This window comes from Dromaius novaehollandiae, chromosome 1 (genome assembly GCF_036370855.1).
Source record: "Dromaius novaehollandiae isolate bDroNov1 chromosome 1, bDroNov1.hap1, whole genome shotgun sequence".
In the NCBI taxonomy this organism is placed as follows: Eukaryota; Metazoa; Chordata; class Aves; order Casuariiformes; family Dromaiidae; genus Dromaius; species Dromaius novaehollandiae.
In genome coordinates this window covers 134457915-134478675 of record NC_088098.1, presented here as the reverse complement: position 1 = coordinate 134478675, position 20761 = coordinate 134457915, and the positions used below count along the sequence as shown (strand labels likewise).

The 20761-nt window shown below is 38.3% G+C and overlaps 1 protein-coding gene across 5 annotated transcripts in view; it reads right to left on the bottom strand.

Moving 5' to 3' along the window:
- The window catches only part of SH3KBP1 (SH3 domain containing kinase binding protein 1), a 235112-nt gene that overhangs the window by 36862 nt on the left and 177489 nt on the right, over window positions 1-20761 (bottom strand). For all 5 annotated transcript variants that reach the window (XM_026120727.2, XM_064499178.1, XM_064499185.1 and 2 more), the window contains one exon: window positions 18417-18511. In XM_026120727.2, coding sequence (XP_025976512.2) covers window positions 18417-18511 — 95 coding nt within the window. The remainder of the gene's footprint in view (window positions 1-18416; window positions 18512-20761) is intronic.

Sequence of the window (20761 nt, the reverse complement as noted above, 5' to 3'; positions counted from 1 at the left end):
GAAGCAAAAGGAACATAAGCCTTGTGTATGCTATCAGGCAATGTCCCTCCAGGAACAGCATTGGATCAAGGAGTCCAGAATCTTCACGTTCTTCTTGTGTAAGAAAATAGTTTTAAAATCACCAGGCAGAAGTTCATGTCTTAACACTGTTTATCTATGCAATTTGGTCATAAAGCCATACTTGTGAACTACATGCAAAAGCTCTAGGGCTAAAAATGTCACATTCGCACCACTCACTGTTGTAGCCTGATATGTAAAGGGGAATGGAATGCTAAATACTCATTAAAAAGACAGAGCTTAAACTTTTTTTTCCAAGATAAGTATCCAAAATGAGCAAATACTTTTAACTAAAACTGCCCTGCTCTTCATTTCATCATATGCCTAAGAAAAATCATAGTACTCCCTCATGACACAGGAGAGTTTCAAAGATAAACACTTACAAAGTGTAAACACACTACAAAACTGCAGAGGGAAATAAACTAAGAGGAAATGAATAATTCTGTATCTAGAGCAAGTAAACAGCAGTTTAAATAGAGGAGAGGAGCCAGTAAAGAAAATCAGAATGTGAAAACACAATAAAAGACTGCATGATAATACATGCATGCAAGATGGCCTTATCTTCATTACATTTCCATGGAATCATTTGTTTCAGCTGCTACAGAAATGTCAGGAGAGTGCAAGATAACTTAATGAGGCATATTTAATGCCGTAAGAAATTTGAAAAATATTGTTCACAATGATTGTTCCAATTGGTATTTATCTGTAAGTTATAATGAATAAACGTTTGATGGTATTTGGGAGAAAACAGAATAGCATTAAAGAAGATCATTGCTTTTATGGGACGATTTTCTTTTCCAAATTAATTGTTTTTCTGTTCTAGGCTTTTTATTTAGCATATTCAGTTCACCTCATCTCCTGAGATAGCGTATGTCCTAACACAACTAAATAGCATGGTTTGTTGCATAATGTCTGTTTTGGGTATGCATTTTTTCTTCCTTCGTATCTCAATATTAGACTCTGATTTAATGTGCTCCTGGATCTACACGTGCAGGCACTGAACAATCCTTTCATCCTCTTTTCGCTCCTTTTCTCTCCTGCTTAATCTGCTGTTTCCCTGCCTTCTTCCCTCTTTTTAGCAGGGTGACCTTCACCAAGGACAGTTTCCTTTTCTAGACCTTCCTGTGAGTTTTTTAGCAGATACTTAACAGTTCTGTTTGACCATCAAGCCTTTGTTAGTGAACAGGGCTGATCCTTGACCAGCTGACATTTTAAAAATATCCTCTGAGTGAATTACAGTGCTCCATGAAGGACCGAGATTATCAGCTAGTCATGCATGGCACAGGCAGGCACTGTGCAGGATTTTACTCTTACCTCTGCCAAAACCCCTCATTCCTGACAGGAAGGAGCCCTCCCACTTGGCACTATCTGCTAGTGCAAAGTCGAGTATTCAGTGCACTGAGTTCTGTCACACAGGGTGTTTCATAGTGCCCTCCAGCCTCTATTCTGCTAACCTGAAAGTGTCAAAATATTTAAGACCCAATTTAGATTTTAAAAAATATTAATAATAATCCAGGCCTCCAGAGATTAAAAGGTTGTGCTACTGATGGTAGATACTGGTGCTATCTAATAATCCTGATGACTACACAACGTACTCCAGCATATACATCCTTTTTAGGTTGGATGTTTTGCTGTGCTCTTAGGAATCAGAAATCTTGCTTTTATTTTTTCATTTTATTAATACAGACGAGTTTTGTACTCAACGCTTTTTTTTTTTTTTTTTTTTTTTTTTTTTTTAAGGCTGGTTTATTTTCATGCAGACACTATTTCTGTTACATCTTCCTTAATCCAGAACAGCTGTATGTTTGCTTTTTCCTCCTCTGCAAATTGTCACTCCGGCTTGCACAGCCAATCGCCACATGGGATTTTCATACATTAAGTAAACCTTTAGGCAGTTTCTCTTTAATTTTCTCATTTACTTTATTTGTCAGAGGAGGCCTCTGTGTTGCTGAGCAAAAGGACAGAAGGAGATCTCAAAAATTAAAAGCTACAGACGAGACCTGGGGAATGACCTCAGTGGTGGTCGCCTTCTGCTAGCCACAGCTGCAGGTTTGCTGTGCCTCCGCAGGCTGTGCGAGCCCATGGATGATGCTGCCAGCCCGTACGTCTTCACCACGAGGCAGAACTCCCCCCACGGATACCTGAATTAGTGCTGCACAAACTGCCTCGCATACTAAGAAATGACCTAGCTGTGAAGCGCAATCAAGGCAATATGATTAGGACTGTGTGGCTGCCTGGGAACACTGAGTACAAGCTACCCCAATACTTCTAAATTCCCCGCAGCCACACAATCCTTATCATATTGCCTTTATTTTTTAAATGTAGCTTCATGTATTCAAGGTTGGCAAAATGGCTATAATTTCAAAATTCACAGAGGACAATCAAGCTTTTTCAATCCAGTACCAATATTCCAATTTTATTAACAAAGCAAGTGGACCTCTGCTTTGTCTCCGTGTTATCCTACCACACTCATAACAATTATGTAGACAGCCAAAAATGAGATGTTGCAATCTCTCTGTAAAGCCAAGAGTTCTATTAAAAAATGTATTCTTATTGTTGAAAATACATTTCAGTTTACTGTAAAAAAAAAAAGTTGCAAAACTGAGAACTAAGAAACAAGAAAAAAACCTTGAAATTGTGTTTGATGAACAGGAGAGTACATGCACAAGTTAGGTGATAGGTGGGACAACATTTAGCTACTGTGAAAATCAGCTCTTACAAAAGTTTGACTCAGAGACTGTACTCATGTACAAAACACTGACAGTGAAATCAAATACCTCCCATAAATCAACTGTAGGATAAAACTGGCTGGTCTGTTTTGATTGTCAAGGCTGAGGAAGATGTAGGACATAGAGAAAACAAAAATCTAGAGGGAAATTTCAGCATTTTCTCATTGAAACACAGATCTTGGTTTTATCTTCCTTACAAGTGAAGTATTTGTGCTCCAAAGTCTTTTAATCTGACAGATTTAACAGAAGTTATTTTTTAGAGAATTAAATAAAGTGAGGGAATGGAGGAAAAATAAAAGAAGGATGAAAAGCTGGTCTATGGCAGAATCAAAATTCATTCTAATTCCAAACTCAGTGGATCAAAAGTAAATGATATTAAGCTAAATATGTTGGATTTATTAGCAAAATTTATTTTGTGATAAATATTAGGGTAAAAAGTTGGACAAAACATAGTGATGAGAAAGAAATACTGAGGAATTTTTGAACTCCATAAGAAATAAATATTACACAAAATACAAGGTAATAAAATGTCAACATGAACAGGCATTCTTACTAAAGTCAGAGAAAACTTGTAAGAGAAAAGGGTGAGCATGAGAGAAACAGCAACCACCAGAACAACAGCATTCAACTAGCATTTCTCAACATGCTGCCAATAATTTTAAGGGTATATGCAGACAATCTAAAAAAATCAGTCCTTTTCTTGACATGAAGAATAAGAGGAGAAAATATCCTTCATATAATTAGAAGTGAGACATGCAAGCTGTGAAGGCAATTGTAAGAAGGAATCATCTGGAGAAAACAAACATTTTTCCAGAAGGGCATATTAAAAGAAAAAAACCCCAACAAAATGACAAGAACACAGCTCCACTCTGAAACTAAAGTCTGTAGTGACTAAAAGAGTACTGGAAAAAAACCCCAACAACTGAGGTATGCATGACTAGGGAGATCAGACAAAAGCAGTGCAAAGGTCTTCTAATATACAGGCAAAGAAAACTTTCCATTTCAAACTTTTCCATTCCAAAACTTACCATTTTGGAGCACCAGCTTTTTGATACCACTAGTGAATATAATGAAAAACATAAGTAGGGTTGACAGAATAAGATCACAGCTTAGTATCACTTAGAAAATCCAATGAGACCCTGTAGCAACTCTCGGGCTGGCTCATAAAACCTATAAGCCACCGGAGTCATGCTTTCACCTTTTCTGCATGAAAGCAGCATCACACTGCTTGGTATCTTACACAAAAAGCATCCTGCATTAACAATCCTATTTAGCAGCAAAACCAGTGCTATTACCTTAGAACAAACACTGTGTTGTTCAGTCTCTCAATGTTCTCATTTAAACTGTGAAAAAAACAGGAGCTGGTGGAGACTGAACATAAAACCCCAGCATAAGGATCCTTAATACTGTTAAGTCTTACAAATACTCCACTTACTTACTTACTATACAGAAGCAGCTGTATCCAGACACACTGACAAGACGCTAGCTCTAATCATCTTCCCAATCCTGGCATACTGTTGATTGCAAGACAAGAATACAAACTTTCCTTCAGCCAATTACCATCACCATTTTTCTTTGGTGTTAAAAAAAGATGACAACGGAGCTTGAGAAGACAGAGTTGTCGGTCCCCTGCTAACTTCATCTTAAATCTACTAGTTGATGCCACATCCAAGACGATGACATTAAAAGAGGTAAATTCCTACCCACCAGGTTATGAGTCTTCCCCATGCAGAATTGTTTTTCAGATACTATCTTGACAATGACAGATTGCCTGCGTAATTCAAATATGGCTGAAATGTCCCTCTTTGAAACGATCACAGTGTCGCAGTCTCTGGCCCTCTGATCCAAATGGCCAAGAGTTTCATAAGTTCCAAAAACAAATTTTACTTTAAATAAAGCCACAGCTCTGAATATCAGGCTTAAATATGACAAATGCATTTATTTCTTGCCCATACTGCTACTTTACCTGTACTCTAGGCCCTGATCCAATTGAAAAGATCATAAAGGCAACCAACATTTTCTCTGAAAATGGAAAGCAGCAATTCTGGTTGGGATCACCTTAGTATAAACTCATACAATGGAATTTTTTCATTATTTTGCTAAGAGTCAACAAAGCATATGAGCTTACCATAAATTAAATATCAGATATATGTTTTCTTCCTGGTACTATGCTTTATTTCACTTTTTCTTTTTAATTACTTAAAAGCCATTTCAAGAAATATTTGTTGTTCTTAATCACTTCAACATAAAACAGTAGCTACTTGGCTCTCGGCACAGCTGTACTGTTAAGTCTTCTCTTGCCCTGTGTCCAGAATCCCCCTGGACTTGTGTTTAGATCATTGCCGAAACTGGCAGCAAATGCTCAGAGATGGTAAATTACTGCTCTTCCCAACATCATCAGCTGCCTGATGCTCACTGGGAACATATCAAAAGCTGATCAACCTCTGCAGCTTTATAAGATCCATGGGAATCTAAGAGTGTTGGAGCAGGGCTGGAAAGGGCTGCCTAAAATAATCTGTTCAGCCAGTGAGTCGGTGGAGAGCAGCACAGCCGCAGAGGGCAGTGCTGAGGTTCCCTCTGGGGGCGTACTGAAGGGTTGCAAGAGATGCAGAAACGGTTTTATTGCCAGACAGGTAGAAGTTGTTTCAGCCACATTTTCCATTTATTTTAGAGATGTTTCCTGCCTCTTCCCCTGTAGCAACCCCACCTTCAAGGAGGCACCGACTCCATCGTCCCTCACTGCCTTTGGACTTAACCGAACATCACAGGGAGAGCAACAGCCACAAGTTCATCCAGCCCCTTCCCAGCTTATTTTCTGAGCTGCCCCTAGCAAAAGGGGCAATGCAAAAATGCAAATGAAGGATCTTTTCCTTGCCCAGGGCTCCCAAGCGAAGTAACAATCTGTACTTATTTTCTCTCCTATAGCATACCTATTGTTGCAGCTGCCTAGATCCATGAAGAAATAAATCTTTAAAAGGCTGATCTTTTCATCTGTAAATAGGACTTTAGTTTTTCTGAAGAAGCAGATCATTGTGTAGGCTGGCCCTCTGAACGTGCTGCTGCTTTGCAATACGACAAAAACACGAAGCTAGGGTTTAGACATCAATCACTAACGGATCAGTATTTGGCTTTTCTGATAAAAACGCGTATACAGGAACTTGTGATTTCATCATTATGGCTAGGATAGAAAGCAATGCCAAGAACAAGAACAGCAGATCCTCAGAAAATATAGCTGCAAAGCATGTATTGTGGGAGGTGAACTCTTTGAATGCTCGGATGAAGTTTTCTGCCCATGCAAGTGGATGTACTTACATATAGAGTCATCATTTATGGAGATCTTTTCAAAAACGTGGCCTATGAAAGTTACCTTTTCTAATTTAAAATTATATATTACTAGCTTAAAATATCCAATTAGCAAGCTAAAATCACGCAGTAAAAATTACAGACTATCCAGAATTTTGAGTGAGAGACAACACAACAGTGCGAGTTTTGGATAAGTGAAATTTTTTCATGGTAGCATAACACAGCTTCACAGAAATCTCCACTAGAATACATAGCTCCTTGCAGAAGGGCTCTCATTAAAAAAAAAAAAATCCCAGCAGTTGGCAGTTGTATGCGTCAAATGTCTGTTTTCCTTCTGCCTTTCTCAGGTTGGTTTTCATCAGGAACAATGTTGAGCTTGTAAAATCACATTATTCAGAAAAGCCATGAATACCTCTCACACTTCCAGTACTGCGAGCTTTCATGTGTCAGCTCGGCTCTGCCGGCAGCCGCACATTACATTATTACTGCCGGCACTGTGAAAGTCTCTCTTGCCTTCCTTCCCACCACTGAGAGGCAACCTCACAATTTAAAGAAAAACTAAACACCTTTGAGTTTAAGGTGACCAAATGTGTCTACGGAACTTTTCAAGACATTATCCGCAAACATACAGAATACACAAAGACTCCTTAATCTGAGATTTAAAGGCCTTGTAGGAAGTCAAATCGCCAAGACAAGGGCTCTGCCATTCCCTCCACCCACGCGGCACGCCGGTGGCACAGCGCTGCTGCACGCCTCTGCGTGGAGCTGGGGTCGAAAGGGCCCAACTCTCGCCAAAGCTGGAGAAGGGCCACAGAACAGGCTCCGCAATTTTTCAAGCTGGGGTGTGACACTATGGGGCAAAACAATGATGGGCAGGGAATTTTCTACCTTTTTCCCCCCTGTTAATAAATGACCGCCTGGATTTTAAGAGATGTGGAAAATTTTTGGTGAAAACAAGTATCAAAAATCAGCATTATTTTGATAACTTTGAAAGGAGCTAAAGAAAACCCAACCTCATACAGCATCAGATGTTCATTAATAAAACTTTGGCGTTGTGGGAGACAACAAAATTATATTAAAGCTGAGTGAAAAAAGTAGTTGAATAATATTTAAGAATTGAAAAAGAATTTTTTACTACATTTCATTGAAAAATGATGATGCTGAAGGGAAGACATATTGCTCTCAAAATCCAATTTTATTTTGAAAAAATCAGAGAATATTTGATTTTAGAGTCTTCATAATGCTTGTATGGCTTGGTAAAATATATGTGAATGAAGGAAAACATCCTTCCAGAGTCTTCTATTACACCCACCTTATGTTAAGACTGTATTTGAAGCAATGAAGCTTTGTTACTTACTAAGCTTAGTTACCAAGAATGAGACCTCATAGTATAGTACAACAGCGTTAAACATTTTTGAAGAAAATGGCTATGATTGAAAGCTAGTAACTGAGTACTCCTAAACAAATACATTCTTTTAAAAATGGGCAATGTTCAGAATGAATGAATGAACAAACACCTAATTCGAGATCATTTAGATAAAAGATACAGTCCAGTAGACAGTAAATAAGTCTTCTGAGGCTGCGCTGCAGAGCACCCCTTTCCCTTTTACATACACTTTCTTGCAAATACTCACAGTTATGAAACACTGGAAGAAACGTATGAGGAGAAATCTCCCTCTCTGGCCCTGTTTGGCCCGTAACCCAGAGTGATTTATTCTTCTAAGTCCCAAAAGACTCAAACCCTGCACAGATCATCCCCAGCTCCTGTCACCTCCCATGCCTAAGCAGCAGGGCACCTTATATATGATAATTACAATCACATCTTTTAAAACTCAGGGACTCAAACAGACAAATTTTTCTGTATCCATAAACTCTATGGCTCCGCTAAGAGTTCAGCATGTCAACATTAAATGGAAAGAAATGGCAGAGACTGTCAGAACTTAGACACTATTGCAGCTGCAGTTATATGACTCTTTCCAGAGAGTCATTTTCACTGAAAGGCACAGCAAGATCCCTCTCTAGGAGATACATTCTGGCCAAACTCAGGTTTGTGGGACCCACACAAGAGTACCAGGCTGAGAATAACCCTTTGCAATACACAGGGGTTAGAGTAGAGGATTTAACAGACCAGACCTGTTGGACTGTTTCAGTCTACATCTAACCTTCTGACTTTTTAAGTAGCTTATCAGTAATGAAGCTTAAATGCTCTGATGAAATATTTGTACGAACAGAAAAAATTATACTGTTCATTGCCCAAAACAATTTCTCCTGGGATTCACTTCACTTGCAGTGTTCAGTCAGCAAAATATCACAGGGAAATAAATGTGATCCAGGTCATAAAACCCTAGCACTCAAGTACTCAAAATAAAGGTAAATTAGCCAAAACAAACATGAAAGGTAGTGCTAGTAACAGCTATAATTTATCCCTGTGATGAGCCAACAATCTCCCTTTAAATGAGAGCCGATATACACAGACCACCACGATTGAAGGATTATTTAATTCCATTATTACCTCTATCACTGAAGTCTTTGCACCAGGGCTGTAATGACAATTACTAATTACTTGGCACTATATACGCCTTTTTACTTCCCCTTTAAAATGGCTCTCCCTACCCTGAAAAGATTGGACTTATGATAATACCATCAAACCAGCAGGTGAACCCAACAGCCAGGATAAAAGAAAGGATGAAGCTAAGCAGTGAAGCTAAAGCCTGCACTGTGAGCAATAATCACAGTCTTCCAGATTCCTCAGCATTTCTGTGATATCTCTTATAAGCACAGGGTAGAAAAACTTTTCTCTCCTTTAATCTTAAAATATGTCAACTTTTTAGATTAGCCTAGCTGTATTAAAAATACTTACAAATAAACCTAATAACTCTTTTCAAACGATGCAAATCTTCAAACCTTACATTCAGGGAGGATGCTGCCACTTTACCCTCATATCTTGGCCTGAGCTTCCATTTGTCAAAATTCAAATTTGGGACTTCCCAGGAACAATATAATCCCTTTCTTTGAAGACACTGCTGTAGCACTGGAATTGATGATAAGGAGAACAGGAAAGAAGTACTTCATTTCATTGCATATTTTAATAAATAGCTTTTATGAATATACTAAAGAGAAAAACATTTACGTGCTGGATGCTCCTGTCCCCGTAATAATCTCAGCTTTCACAGTTTATTTAAGTGTTCAGCTCAGAGAATTAATGTTTCAGTAAAGTTTCTAAAGATACTAGTGAAATTTCAGCTGCACCTGGTACCTTATTTTCAGCCTTTATCCATACACAGAGCCACTTAATGCTCCATTTGTAATCACGCTGGTCAAGAAATGCTGCAAGATATGAGTAAGTGCTAAAAAATTATGTATAAACATTTAAAAGCCTTGGACAAGGACAAGAACTTTCAGGCAAGAAGAAAAATGCAAGGAAAATGACAGAACAATCTGTTTTCCCTGTAACTTTCTTATATCCAATCATTTTAGAAAATGAACACATTCATTTGATCATCAACATCCCCAAAAGTTTTACGTAACTGTTTTATATAACCCATACAAGGCAACATTCGTGCTTCATCTCTGCAATGATGGAAGTTGTACCCCGAACATCTGCCACATGCAAGCAGCACCTCAAGGGCCCGATTCCCCAGGCTGCCCTCCAACTACCATCACATCCAGCACAGTGGCTTCAAATCCGGCAAAAACTCAGACCTTCTTGTTCCCATTAGGTCAAAACCTTCAGGGAAAAGTTTCACACTACTGCAAAACCAATCCCTCGACAAGCTGCTGGCTAAGGCAGCCACACCGCTCCTCCCATGGCCGTTCCCAGTCGCACGCTCTGCCGCAGCCTGTGAGCAGGGCCGCCGCGTCCGAGACCATGTCGGGCGGCTAAAGCGGTGGAGGAGAACCAGCCCTTTCAGCAGCCGCCTACCAGCAGTCATGGAAAATTGCCCCCTCGGCCTGCAAGCTTAGCAAAGTAATTTCCTGTATGAAGTCAGCAGCTTAGGGGGAAGCAGACTTCTCGATCCGCTAAGCAGGCTGGAAGCGTGAAAAATTGGTGTCTGGCATAGCATACGGGGACAGGCAACACAGAAGACGCACTAGGAATAGCTTGTTTTGTTCTCAAAAAAATTTAATGTCAGAGCGACCCTTTTCCTACTGCAGCATGGCCTCTAGGACCCGCCCCTACATCAGGAGAAGTTTTAATTCAAAATATTATTCTGACCTATGCAGAATTACAGGGTTTGACCAAAGATGTGCTGAATAATTTGAGATGGCTACCTCAGAAGAGAAGAAAAAGGGCATGCACTAAGACCTTTTAAGCTACTGTTCTTCTCTGATGGAAATACCTATTTATTTCCAAAGGCAAGCAAGCCTTTATTGCTCACAAAGAGAACACAATTCTTTGAAGACGGAGCATCTTAAAAGCTATCGTGAAGTCGGACATTATTTGATGTCTACTTATGTTATTCCTTTCTGTGTCTATATGCAAGATGGCAGCAAAAGTCACAAATGCTGAAACTATCCTGTACCAAAATCCAAAATGAAGGCACCTGTGTGACCAGATATTTAGTGCCAAGAAAAGTCTCCAGTGTTGCTAACAGACTACTTTGAAAGCCATTTTTATTAACTTTGTTGAATCATGTTATGTATTTTCCACTACATAACCTGATTTTTTTTCTGTATTGCTGTCTTAGTAAAATCATTTTTAAAAATGAGATAAAAACTTTTATCAGTCAATAAAGGAAAAATAAAATTACCTGGGTGACTATCCTGAAACAGGACTAACTATTTCCCCCTTTTTGAAAGAGATACCCTTAAGCTACCGTATCTTTTCTGCTATGAAAATTCTGCCTTCATGGACAATTAACTTTATTTTCAATGACTTCAAATATTATCACTCTGATGTTTCTACCCATAAAGTGGAAAATACCAGAAATTCCATCTTCATATGAGAGAATGAGTGTTATTATCCATCTATTTGCTCATGACAAAAGAAAAAATAAAAGCCTTCTAATTTCTATATGCATTTCACTGGTATGACAAAGATTGTCAAATATACGTATGCTGTTTGCAACTAAAAGTGTGGAGAAAAATTCAGCAATGCGGGAACAACCAGGCAAACAAACCTAGAAAACAGACAGGTTTCTCCCCTAGAGAGGCCATAATCCAGCAAAACGTTCAACGCAGTATCAGCAGTCGCTCTCCTCTATCAAAGTGTCCTATTGCTGTTCCTTCCCCTGCTCGTGGCCTCAATAACTGGCAGAACTCTTGTAAATAGCACTTACTAATTTCATCCCTTTAGGAGCCTCCTGCATCCGTTCGAGCAGCTGTTTTCCTTCATAACCCTACCCAGCCTAGTTATCCTTGGCAACCTCACAACTAAAGAAAGCGCTCTGGACAATTACGTCCTGCACCAGGATGAGCATTTAAAGACATCGTAAGAGAAAAACTGGGGGAACTGTTTCGGCAAAAGGGCCGTATTTCAGTAAGTATCTATAAATACAGCAAAGGTGACACTAAATGCCTAAAGACTATAGGAAAAATTGGAAAATATTAAGCTTTTTGCATAAGAATATATTCCATACTCTAACGTGGACAAATGCAAAGTAGCCACTATATAGTGACAACCTGACATTATGACAGAGATTTCAAGACTGAATATCATTTCATGTTTCCTTACACCCTTCTACTAGCCTGTACTTACTTGATTTGTTTTACTACTTAATTGTATGTACTTTGGGGCAGGGACTCACTTAAAATACAGCATTTTATAGCTTGAAACTTGCAAATCTTACAGTAAAGCAAATTAGAAACAACTCCAAATGCAAATATTATCTTTGCAAAAATTGATTGCCATTATGCTTATTTTTAGAAACTAGGTTTATGCCTCTTCTTTCCCCAACACAAAATTAAGCACTACCAATTGAACTGTCATTAAATACTGAGACCAGGACATTTGTCATGTAAGTCTCTCACTAGTGATGGGCATTACCCTACTGTGTCTTTCATGATAATGATAAACCATGTTTCACAGCACTATTTGAATAGAGTCATTAGGATTATGGGAGGCTGGGCAGGTCTGTTGCTCTCTTTTTAACCTCATTAATCCTTCAAACAGTTTTGGTGAATCCATAAGGGAGGCTGGACCCCTCTCTGTGAAATTCACCTCCTCCTGCAAGCTCCTTTGCAAAATCAGAAAGGATCTCCCTCTATGTTTGTCTGTCACTTCAGTGCACCACACTCCCTGAATCACGCCCCTCCTAGGGACCACAAGTCTCATACACTCAGCTTTTAACCTGCAGCCACAGTCCGCTCTGGGAGAAGAAAGGCTCTGCAGTCCAGGCAGGTGGAGGCTGAGGGACAGCCAGGCTGGGTACGTGCAGCAAGGTACAATATTATTACTCCAGATGAAATACTGACATCTAACAATTTGGACATCTTGTGCATTCAGAGTTAGCAGAGTTGCTGCTGATATTGCCTTCCACTACTCCTACTCTTGACAAGAAGGGTTTCGAGCAGGATACCCTTCCATCACAGTCAGCTTTTCAAATTTGAGAAGTAGTTTATGTTATTTACCCAGACCACTTTCATTCCTGGGAACAAAGTACCTTTACGTCTTCCATATTTCAAGATAATGATGGTGAATTCATGACCATGTGGTCTTTAGTGCCTAGATGTGAGGCAGATTGATGCAGTCGAACAAAACGTTTCACACTCTTGCAAGTGAAATTGCTTTCAAACGCGTGCACAGCTGCCAGTGTATTCTTGATGTATTAATTTTGATATTATTTAGTTATTACTATTGATTTTTCACACAGGTCCATTTCTACATGCCAGTGAAGCCTCCAGAATCTTACGCATTTTGTCAGAATTTACTAGACTACAGGAAATCTGTAGCGTATGCATAAAAAAAAGGTATCGTTTAATAACTCTGGAAGTAGCCTACAGTAGTTATGCCTAAAAGAGCTAGAATGAAAAATACTAAGATTTTCAAGACAATAGTTGAAAATGTCACATGTATATTCTGTTGATTAGAAGTGATTCTATTATTACAAATACAATCTCCAAAATCAATATTTGAGTAGGATAAAACATCAGTTTGCCATTCTTGTCTGGTAGCATAGCGCAGTTACTACCAATGTTTTTAGACTTGCCCAAATGTAGTGAAGAATGTTGTGAAGACTCTAGAAAAATTACTAAAAGAATAGAAACATTTCAAGCTGTAAAGAAGAACTTCCAGTGTGAATTTCAACACTTGCCATTCATATCTTTTCAGCTAATGAAATTATCTTATCACCTACTTTCACAACAATCACCTTAAACTGTAAAATGACTATGTTTTACTTTTTGTTCTCTTGCTTCCAAAAGCATATTTTTCTTTGACTCTTTCTGGGAGGTGAATATAACAAATCTACTGTTTTATTGCCTTCAGGATGAAGGCACTAAAAATTCCCTTTAGAATTTTGAGCAATATTTTCTAATCTCTTCTATTTAAATATCTGATCTCTCATGTTTAAATATCTCATGTGAAGGAACTGAAGAACTACCATTTGCTCCCCTTAATTTCCAGCAATTAATAAATAAAACCTTTTCTATGCATCTACTCAGGGATTCACTTCAGAGAGGAAAAGCAAGAGAGAAAAGCCTTTTCCAAATATTTTTGGAATGCATGTATGTGAAGTCATTAATTTCTCCTTTTGGTGTAGACTTTCAGGTGATATTTCACCTATGAGAAAACAACTGTTACTACCACATGCTTCTGGTCAGGTATTCTGTGCCTGATTTAGGCCTACGCGATTCACTGAGAAATGACTCAATGTGTTGTTTAATCAGCTATTATTTCTGGCCATCAGTCTTGCATAATGGCGTTCTTCCCCTTACATCTCCCAAAATACCCAGCCTTTTCACCAGTTAATGATCAGCCTCTTCTGACTCACTCAAGTCTTTAAATGAAACTTAACAGCACATTCATCAAGTGACTGGGGAAGTCATTTGGGAGTCAACAAATCTGTTCACAGCATTCTTGGGCTATTTCATAAAACCATTCAGACATTCGAATTCCCTTATCACAGAGACCTACAGGGAAGATCTGATCAACTTTTGATTCAAGATCCCGACATCCATTAAAACAGAGTGAGGACTTGAGATAGAGTATGCAAAGGCCTACTGAAGGTCTAGAGAAAAGAATTATCAGTATTTTCTTTATACTGTATAGCTATTTGGTGATCATGACAAAAGGACTATTGTCTATACTGGGATTATAGGGACTATAACTAATCTAACTGAAAAAGAAGAGAGAAATATAATCTCACTCCTTCCATCTATAGGTGCACTGTTAAAATGGTGATTTTGAACTCACCATTGACTGATACCATTTATCTTTCCACAAAATAAAGTTTTAGCATTTTTAAAGTGAACATCAGACTAGGAACTTCCTCACACATGTATTCTCACACGTGCATGTGCACACACAGAGGCTCTCTTAGTGACTTACCATTTAGCTCATTTAAGATCTCCTTCTCTTATCTAGTACATATCAAGTACATTTTCATGAGATTTCTCTCCAATTCTTTTGTCACTCACTCCTTATTTATTACTTTATCCGCTTCTGCACATTCTCACCAATGTTCTCTTTCTCAGTTAAATGCAAATTCAGTAAAGAAGCTAAGATTGTGAGCTCTCAACATTCCCACAGATTCGATTGTGTGAAAATAGACTGGCCTAACGAGTTACTCTTGATATTAAGAATACTTTTTGGGTATTACTGATCTCAGCAAAATGCCTTATTTTATGATAATGCCTCTGTGGTTTTAGGAAGTACCCCACTCATCTGTTAATTCTTTCATTAAAAGTAACGATCTTCTCTCCTTGTTTCTAGGTAATTGGGAAGAGTCAATTTTGTCTCACGTACTCTAGCATGGAAGGCCAAGCCTGCAAATCACTTTCTCACAAACAGACTAATAGCAACTGTAATCTGACGGCAAAGCAAAACCACGGTATTAGTTTCTGAAGGACTCCGTACATTTCTATGTAATTCCACTTAATATGGGTCACTAACTCTGGTTAGGAAGAGGACTCTCTAAGCATGGTGATTTGAATTCTGGCTAAAAGACAACTCTCTAGCAAAAACTGTTACTGGGCAGAACAGGGGGGGGGCAACTTTGCTGCTGCTAATTAAAAAGAAATGGTGACAGACACATGCTTTGGAAGATTGCAGTAAAACAAAATTATTACCCATGGTTTTCAGAACTCTATGGCAAAAAAACTGACTCCACATCACTTGAATTCTATCTTTTAAACTATATATCAAAAACAAATGAACCCCCCCCCCCACAAACCTGTCTGCAAAGAGGTCTGCAAACCACAAAAGGATCTGCAAAGTGACTACTTGTTAAGAACCGTTTCCTCAGTATCTCAGATTAATTCAGACAAAGCATACAAAAGCATCTAAGGAGAAGTGCTAAACCCTTTTGCATTGAGATTCCCCACTCTCTAGAGGCATGGTTTTATCTAATTGTTCGTGGACATGTGATAAGCCACAGGAAAAAGAAAACGATTAAATAAAATGTCTGCAGCAGCTTGATACCATCAGATTAGAGAGTAGGAGGATAGCAGGATATACTGGAAAACGTACTGATAAACTGCTCACTGCAGGTTGGGAAAATTGGTTAGTTGCTATAAAAGAAAAATATACTTCCACTGGGGGCAGGGGAAGCAGGAAGAAGAGAATGGGAAAATGAAAGCAAATGAAATCTCATATTGAAACTTCGATAGAACAGCTGTCTCTTTATCTATACATAGTGGAGAACACAGCTCCACTTGGAGACCAGCCATCTCAGAAAGTTAAATCAACGTGGTCAATAAAGAGGACAGGAACAACTTTTTAAAAGCCATTTCCATGATCTGAGACACTATTAAATAATTACATAAGAACATTTTAAATCAGGCAAACGATTTTCAAAACAAGCTAAACAAAAAAGTCATGAAGGACAGGTGCTAAATTAATGGAAAGGCCACAAAAAGTATGAAGAAAATGAAATAATGAAGTACTAAACATAGAAACAGCAGTACTTTACACACAGCAATGACTCATTTTCATTACCTTTAATCTATGTGAAACAAGAGAAATGACATATTCTGTAACTGAAAATAACAATTCAATTTGCACTAAGATGAATTCTAGAGTGCAAGGTTCACCTCTAGCATAGCAATTCTAGTAGCTACATCACTAAGGAAGAAAATGTCAGCAGAGTAGTGGAACAGAAGGAGGGCAGCTCAGCTTGATTCATTTGGCAGCTCTGTGGATTTTCCTAATTCTAATAGATACTAGAGTGAAAAAACAGAGATGTGAAAAAGAATGGTAGATGAAAAAATGCAATCATACACTCCCATGCTTTAGACATGTATGAGTTTTTCAGCATAAATGTCTGTGCCAAGGTGGAAGTTTGTAGTGTGGTAGAACACCCTCTCCCTGTATTTGTATGACCTGGGATATTGTCTACAAGGTGCCCACCCTTTCTATCCAAATTAAGGTCACTGCAATGAGTCTTATAAGAAATATGTTGACACTGTCAGGCTTCAGGAGTCATTAAAACATTTCTTACATACACAATTTATCCTTTTAATTCAGAGTTTCTTCTGCTACCAAATGCATCATTATTTTTCCTCAATTTCATGCTATGCATTCTCTAGGACAACGACGACATCCTCTCAGTTTGCAAACAGCTTAATATATAGCAAACACTGCCACATAAGTATTTCCCAGGGTCTTTGTTTTTTTTCCCCCTCAAGTGCCAAATTGCTAAGTGATTTCATATGACACTTATCAATCACAGATTTTGTGCTTTTATCTTCATATAAGCACAAAAACACTATTGTGCACACTATCAGAATTCATCTTCACCATGCAAAATCCACAGCCTTTCCTAGTTTGTACCTTTTCTCCAAATACTTATTTCCAGGAGTCAAACAAATTTAAACAAACTCTGAAGTCTTTAAACAAGACCAAGAAATTAAGCAAACCTAAAATAAAATCAATCATTTGATAAGCTCAGTCTTAAATATTCTAAATTAAAAGACTGAGATTAATAGCATTTTAGTTTTGCAGAGTTGAAATTAAAACTCTCAGGAAAAGTTCATTTTCCTGTGGAATACTAAAGAGATGTTATCTCAAAAGCTTAATTTTGTTCTCACTCTTATGTCATTGTGATTTTACAATACCTTATTGTTTTCTGTGGCAGTGGCTGGGAATCTGTGAAATACTTCATGTCATGTATTTTAAAAGAGATGGACATAAAAGACAATACTACCTTGCATTATTGTCCAAAATGCATTTTGTTGTAAACTAGGATGTGAAAAATTACAGAATAGCATACTAAATAAAAACTCTGAATGCAAATAGATAAATACAACCAAAAGTAATAAAAAATTTAGATAAAGGGAAAATCTGCTGGATTTACCAGCGATTTTTTATAAAATTATTAAAAGCTACCATAAACTTGATTAGTTTCACCTACTGTCCTAGTTCCACAATCTCTGGAATACTTTAAAGCTTTTTACTTATTTGAGATCTCAGGCTAGACTGTATGCATTTATAGAAGATGTCTGGCTGCGTCTCTTGAAAGTTGCTTGAAGTAAGGACTTAAGATTAACCATGGAAATGATTCTGTCATTTCCTTAACTGCTCCAATAAGCAAGACTGTCAGAAGTGTCTCCACCTCTACAAAATTAAACTGTTTTATGGAATTATACAGCAAATAAAAAAGGAAAGGGGAATGACACCAAACTGTTTCAGCTCCAAGTGATCCTGATCTCAACAGCAAGTAATTAGTTTCCATATACCTTACATTTATTGTCCTAAAGATATTTTAAATACGTGTCTAGCTCATTAAAATAATGAAAGGCCATTATCCCCATTCACAATTCCTACAAGAAAGATAATTCACACACTTCACATAGAGATCTCCAAAGATGCTGCTCTCTTAAGTCTTCCAGTTTCTTCCTGAGGTTGCTATCTTTGTTAAAGGGATCAATTTTTGTAGATCTGCCAATAGATTCAAATTCAAACTGATCACATAAACACTTGTAAACTCATCAGTTTACACACATGCTGTTCTTTGCTTAACCTTATCCAGGTGAGGCTCTAAAACACAAGAGAAAGGAAGATATAGGTCTCTGAAATCTATAACTGCTTCATTGCCAAAATACCATTGTTTACGAAGGACACTGTCAAAGGCACAAATACATGGCAACTGAACGATATCTAATTTAAAAACTGCATCCCTGCTTATAGGAGGAAAATGTTGGCTTATAGGAGAAAAATGTTGCTTTTACCTTACTGATAAGTGTGACGACATCACCTTCTCGGATTGTGAGTTCATCATCGTTCTGCGCTTCGTAAGGAAATATCACTTTGCAATACTCCTTGGCTGAAAGGAAGAAAATACAACATGATAAAATATAACTTTAAAACAATTGATTATCCAAAGGTGAAAATCTTTATAAATGTCTCACAAGTGTCTCTACATGCTATTTTATTTTCTTGCCATCTTTCTCTTTGTATTATAGACCTTCATAAACTGCATGAAATATTAAAAAAGCTGAACACTGATGAGAATTCCTGCATGCGTCATCCAGGAAGACAGCTCTGTAAACTCCCAGGACAGTTATCTCAAACAGAATTGTTCCAGCCAGCAACATGCCACCAAGCCACTTCTCTTAGAGTAAACCTGTGTTTATCACTGGCATCAATACTTCCACTGGTATAGCTTTCCACCAGATCACATAAATTGGAAGCATAAAGGACCGAGCAGGCTGATATAGCTTATCTATCACCTGGTGCTACAAGATAACAGTTATTTCTGAATCTATTAAGATGATAAAATAATAAATAGTACATTAATAAAACTAAATTCATAATTAAACCTTCTGTATATTCAGCATAAAAAAAGAGTTTTGAATATTAGTCTAAAGTTGCTTCTTTCCTTCTCCCTTCACCGTCTATAAATAAGGCATCATCTCAATTTTCAGCTGGAAATTACAGGAGCCAAACACTCCTACTCAGAAATCATAAAAAGCAGTTGTCATGAAAAGTTAGTTACATGTTGCTGTGCAACAGACTAGTATGCCAATGTGCCTTACAAACAAAAGGGGAATACGTATTCCAGCTGTTAAATAATGTATAATAATGTGATATTCAAAGACAGTAGGTTTATCACGCTCAAGAAATGCTCACAGAAATTACTGGGCCCTTTGTAGAAAGGATGGTGCTTATCTCACTTAACCGTTAAGGTTTTTACTTTGAAGACCTCTATCTGTGTTGCAGTCATCTGTCATACTCAATGCAGAAACAGGTACTTGCAAGGCACAGAAGCCTAAATTAATTCAAAACAACAGAGCCTATCTCTTTATACATACTCTAAAGAGAATTTGCATTATCTCACTCAGATGCACCTGGGGCTCCACCTGAGTGTCAGTTCAGCTGCTCAGAGGCCAGGGGCCGTTTCAGGCACTGGTGGGTACTTGAGACACCTGCGTGGTTAGCAGGTCTGATGCACAACCTATGGGAGAGCCAGAACCTTCGGGACTGGCAGCTGGAGGCCAGCCAGAATACCCTGCAGTATCTCAAATGGCACCAGATGCAGCCTACGGCCCCCGGCTCTGAGGGTGGGACTGGGATCTGGAATCAGATTCAGTCACATAAGATTAGAAACCTATGATGTATGTGTTTAAGCTCACACTATAGTCAGTGGAGATCAAGTCCCTACAGTCAGTGGAGCCTAGAGGGCCACTCTTCACCAGAAAAGCAGCCCCCTACATTTGATTAGCTGAATCACACTCTAAGCTCCATGGACAGTACAGACAGACCTCCACTGAATCCAATGGGAGCCCAGACACCAAGCTCACACGTGTACACCTAACCCTAGCACTCTGATTCAGAACCTGCTTCCCCACTGCTAATGTCCAATGATATGAACATCACCTTACTCCAAATGGAGCCAACACACATGCATGTGAAGAGATGCTGTCTGGGAGCACAGTCAGCATAAGAAGCAAATTAATATTAATGGGGAAGAGGAATGCTCTTCTCTGATTCACACACTGCTGGTCAGAAAGGGAATAAATTTTATACGGCTCCAGTTCAAGTAAACAAGAATTTCTTTATCTCCACAGATTTCTTGTCATCAAACACAAAATTTGATCCAAGACTATTAGCAGGTAGTTTTTTTTCCCTTTGATGTCTTTGAAGAAAGAAGAGGCAGATGAAGATAGTCAATGTGATCTCTGACAAAATACAAGGCATAAAAAGCAGATTCTTTTTGCTGGTTCTGAGAGCAGGGAACAGTGTCCAATAAACATTTATTAACATTACCAAACGACCAGCTGTGAGAGAGCCACCATGCCACAGTTCAGATTTCAGCTCAGATTTATTGCTATTTTATTGCAGTCTGTAGAAAGGGTGTTAGATATCTCTGCATGGATGCAGCTAGGATGTTTCACCTGCTATCTTGCCTTCAGGATAGTATAACAACATTTTATGTACAAGCTGACATAGATTGACCTAAGTTAGGTAGATGCACAGCAGCATACAAGAGAGACCGATGAGATTCAGAATACTTTTACAGTTCAATGAGTTAGCTACTTTAAACAATATTTTTGTTGCTGTTTGCATTCAGAGA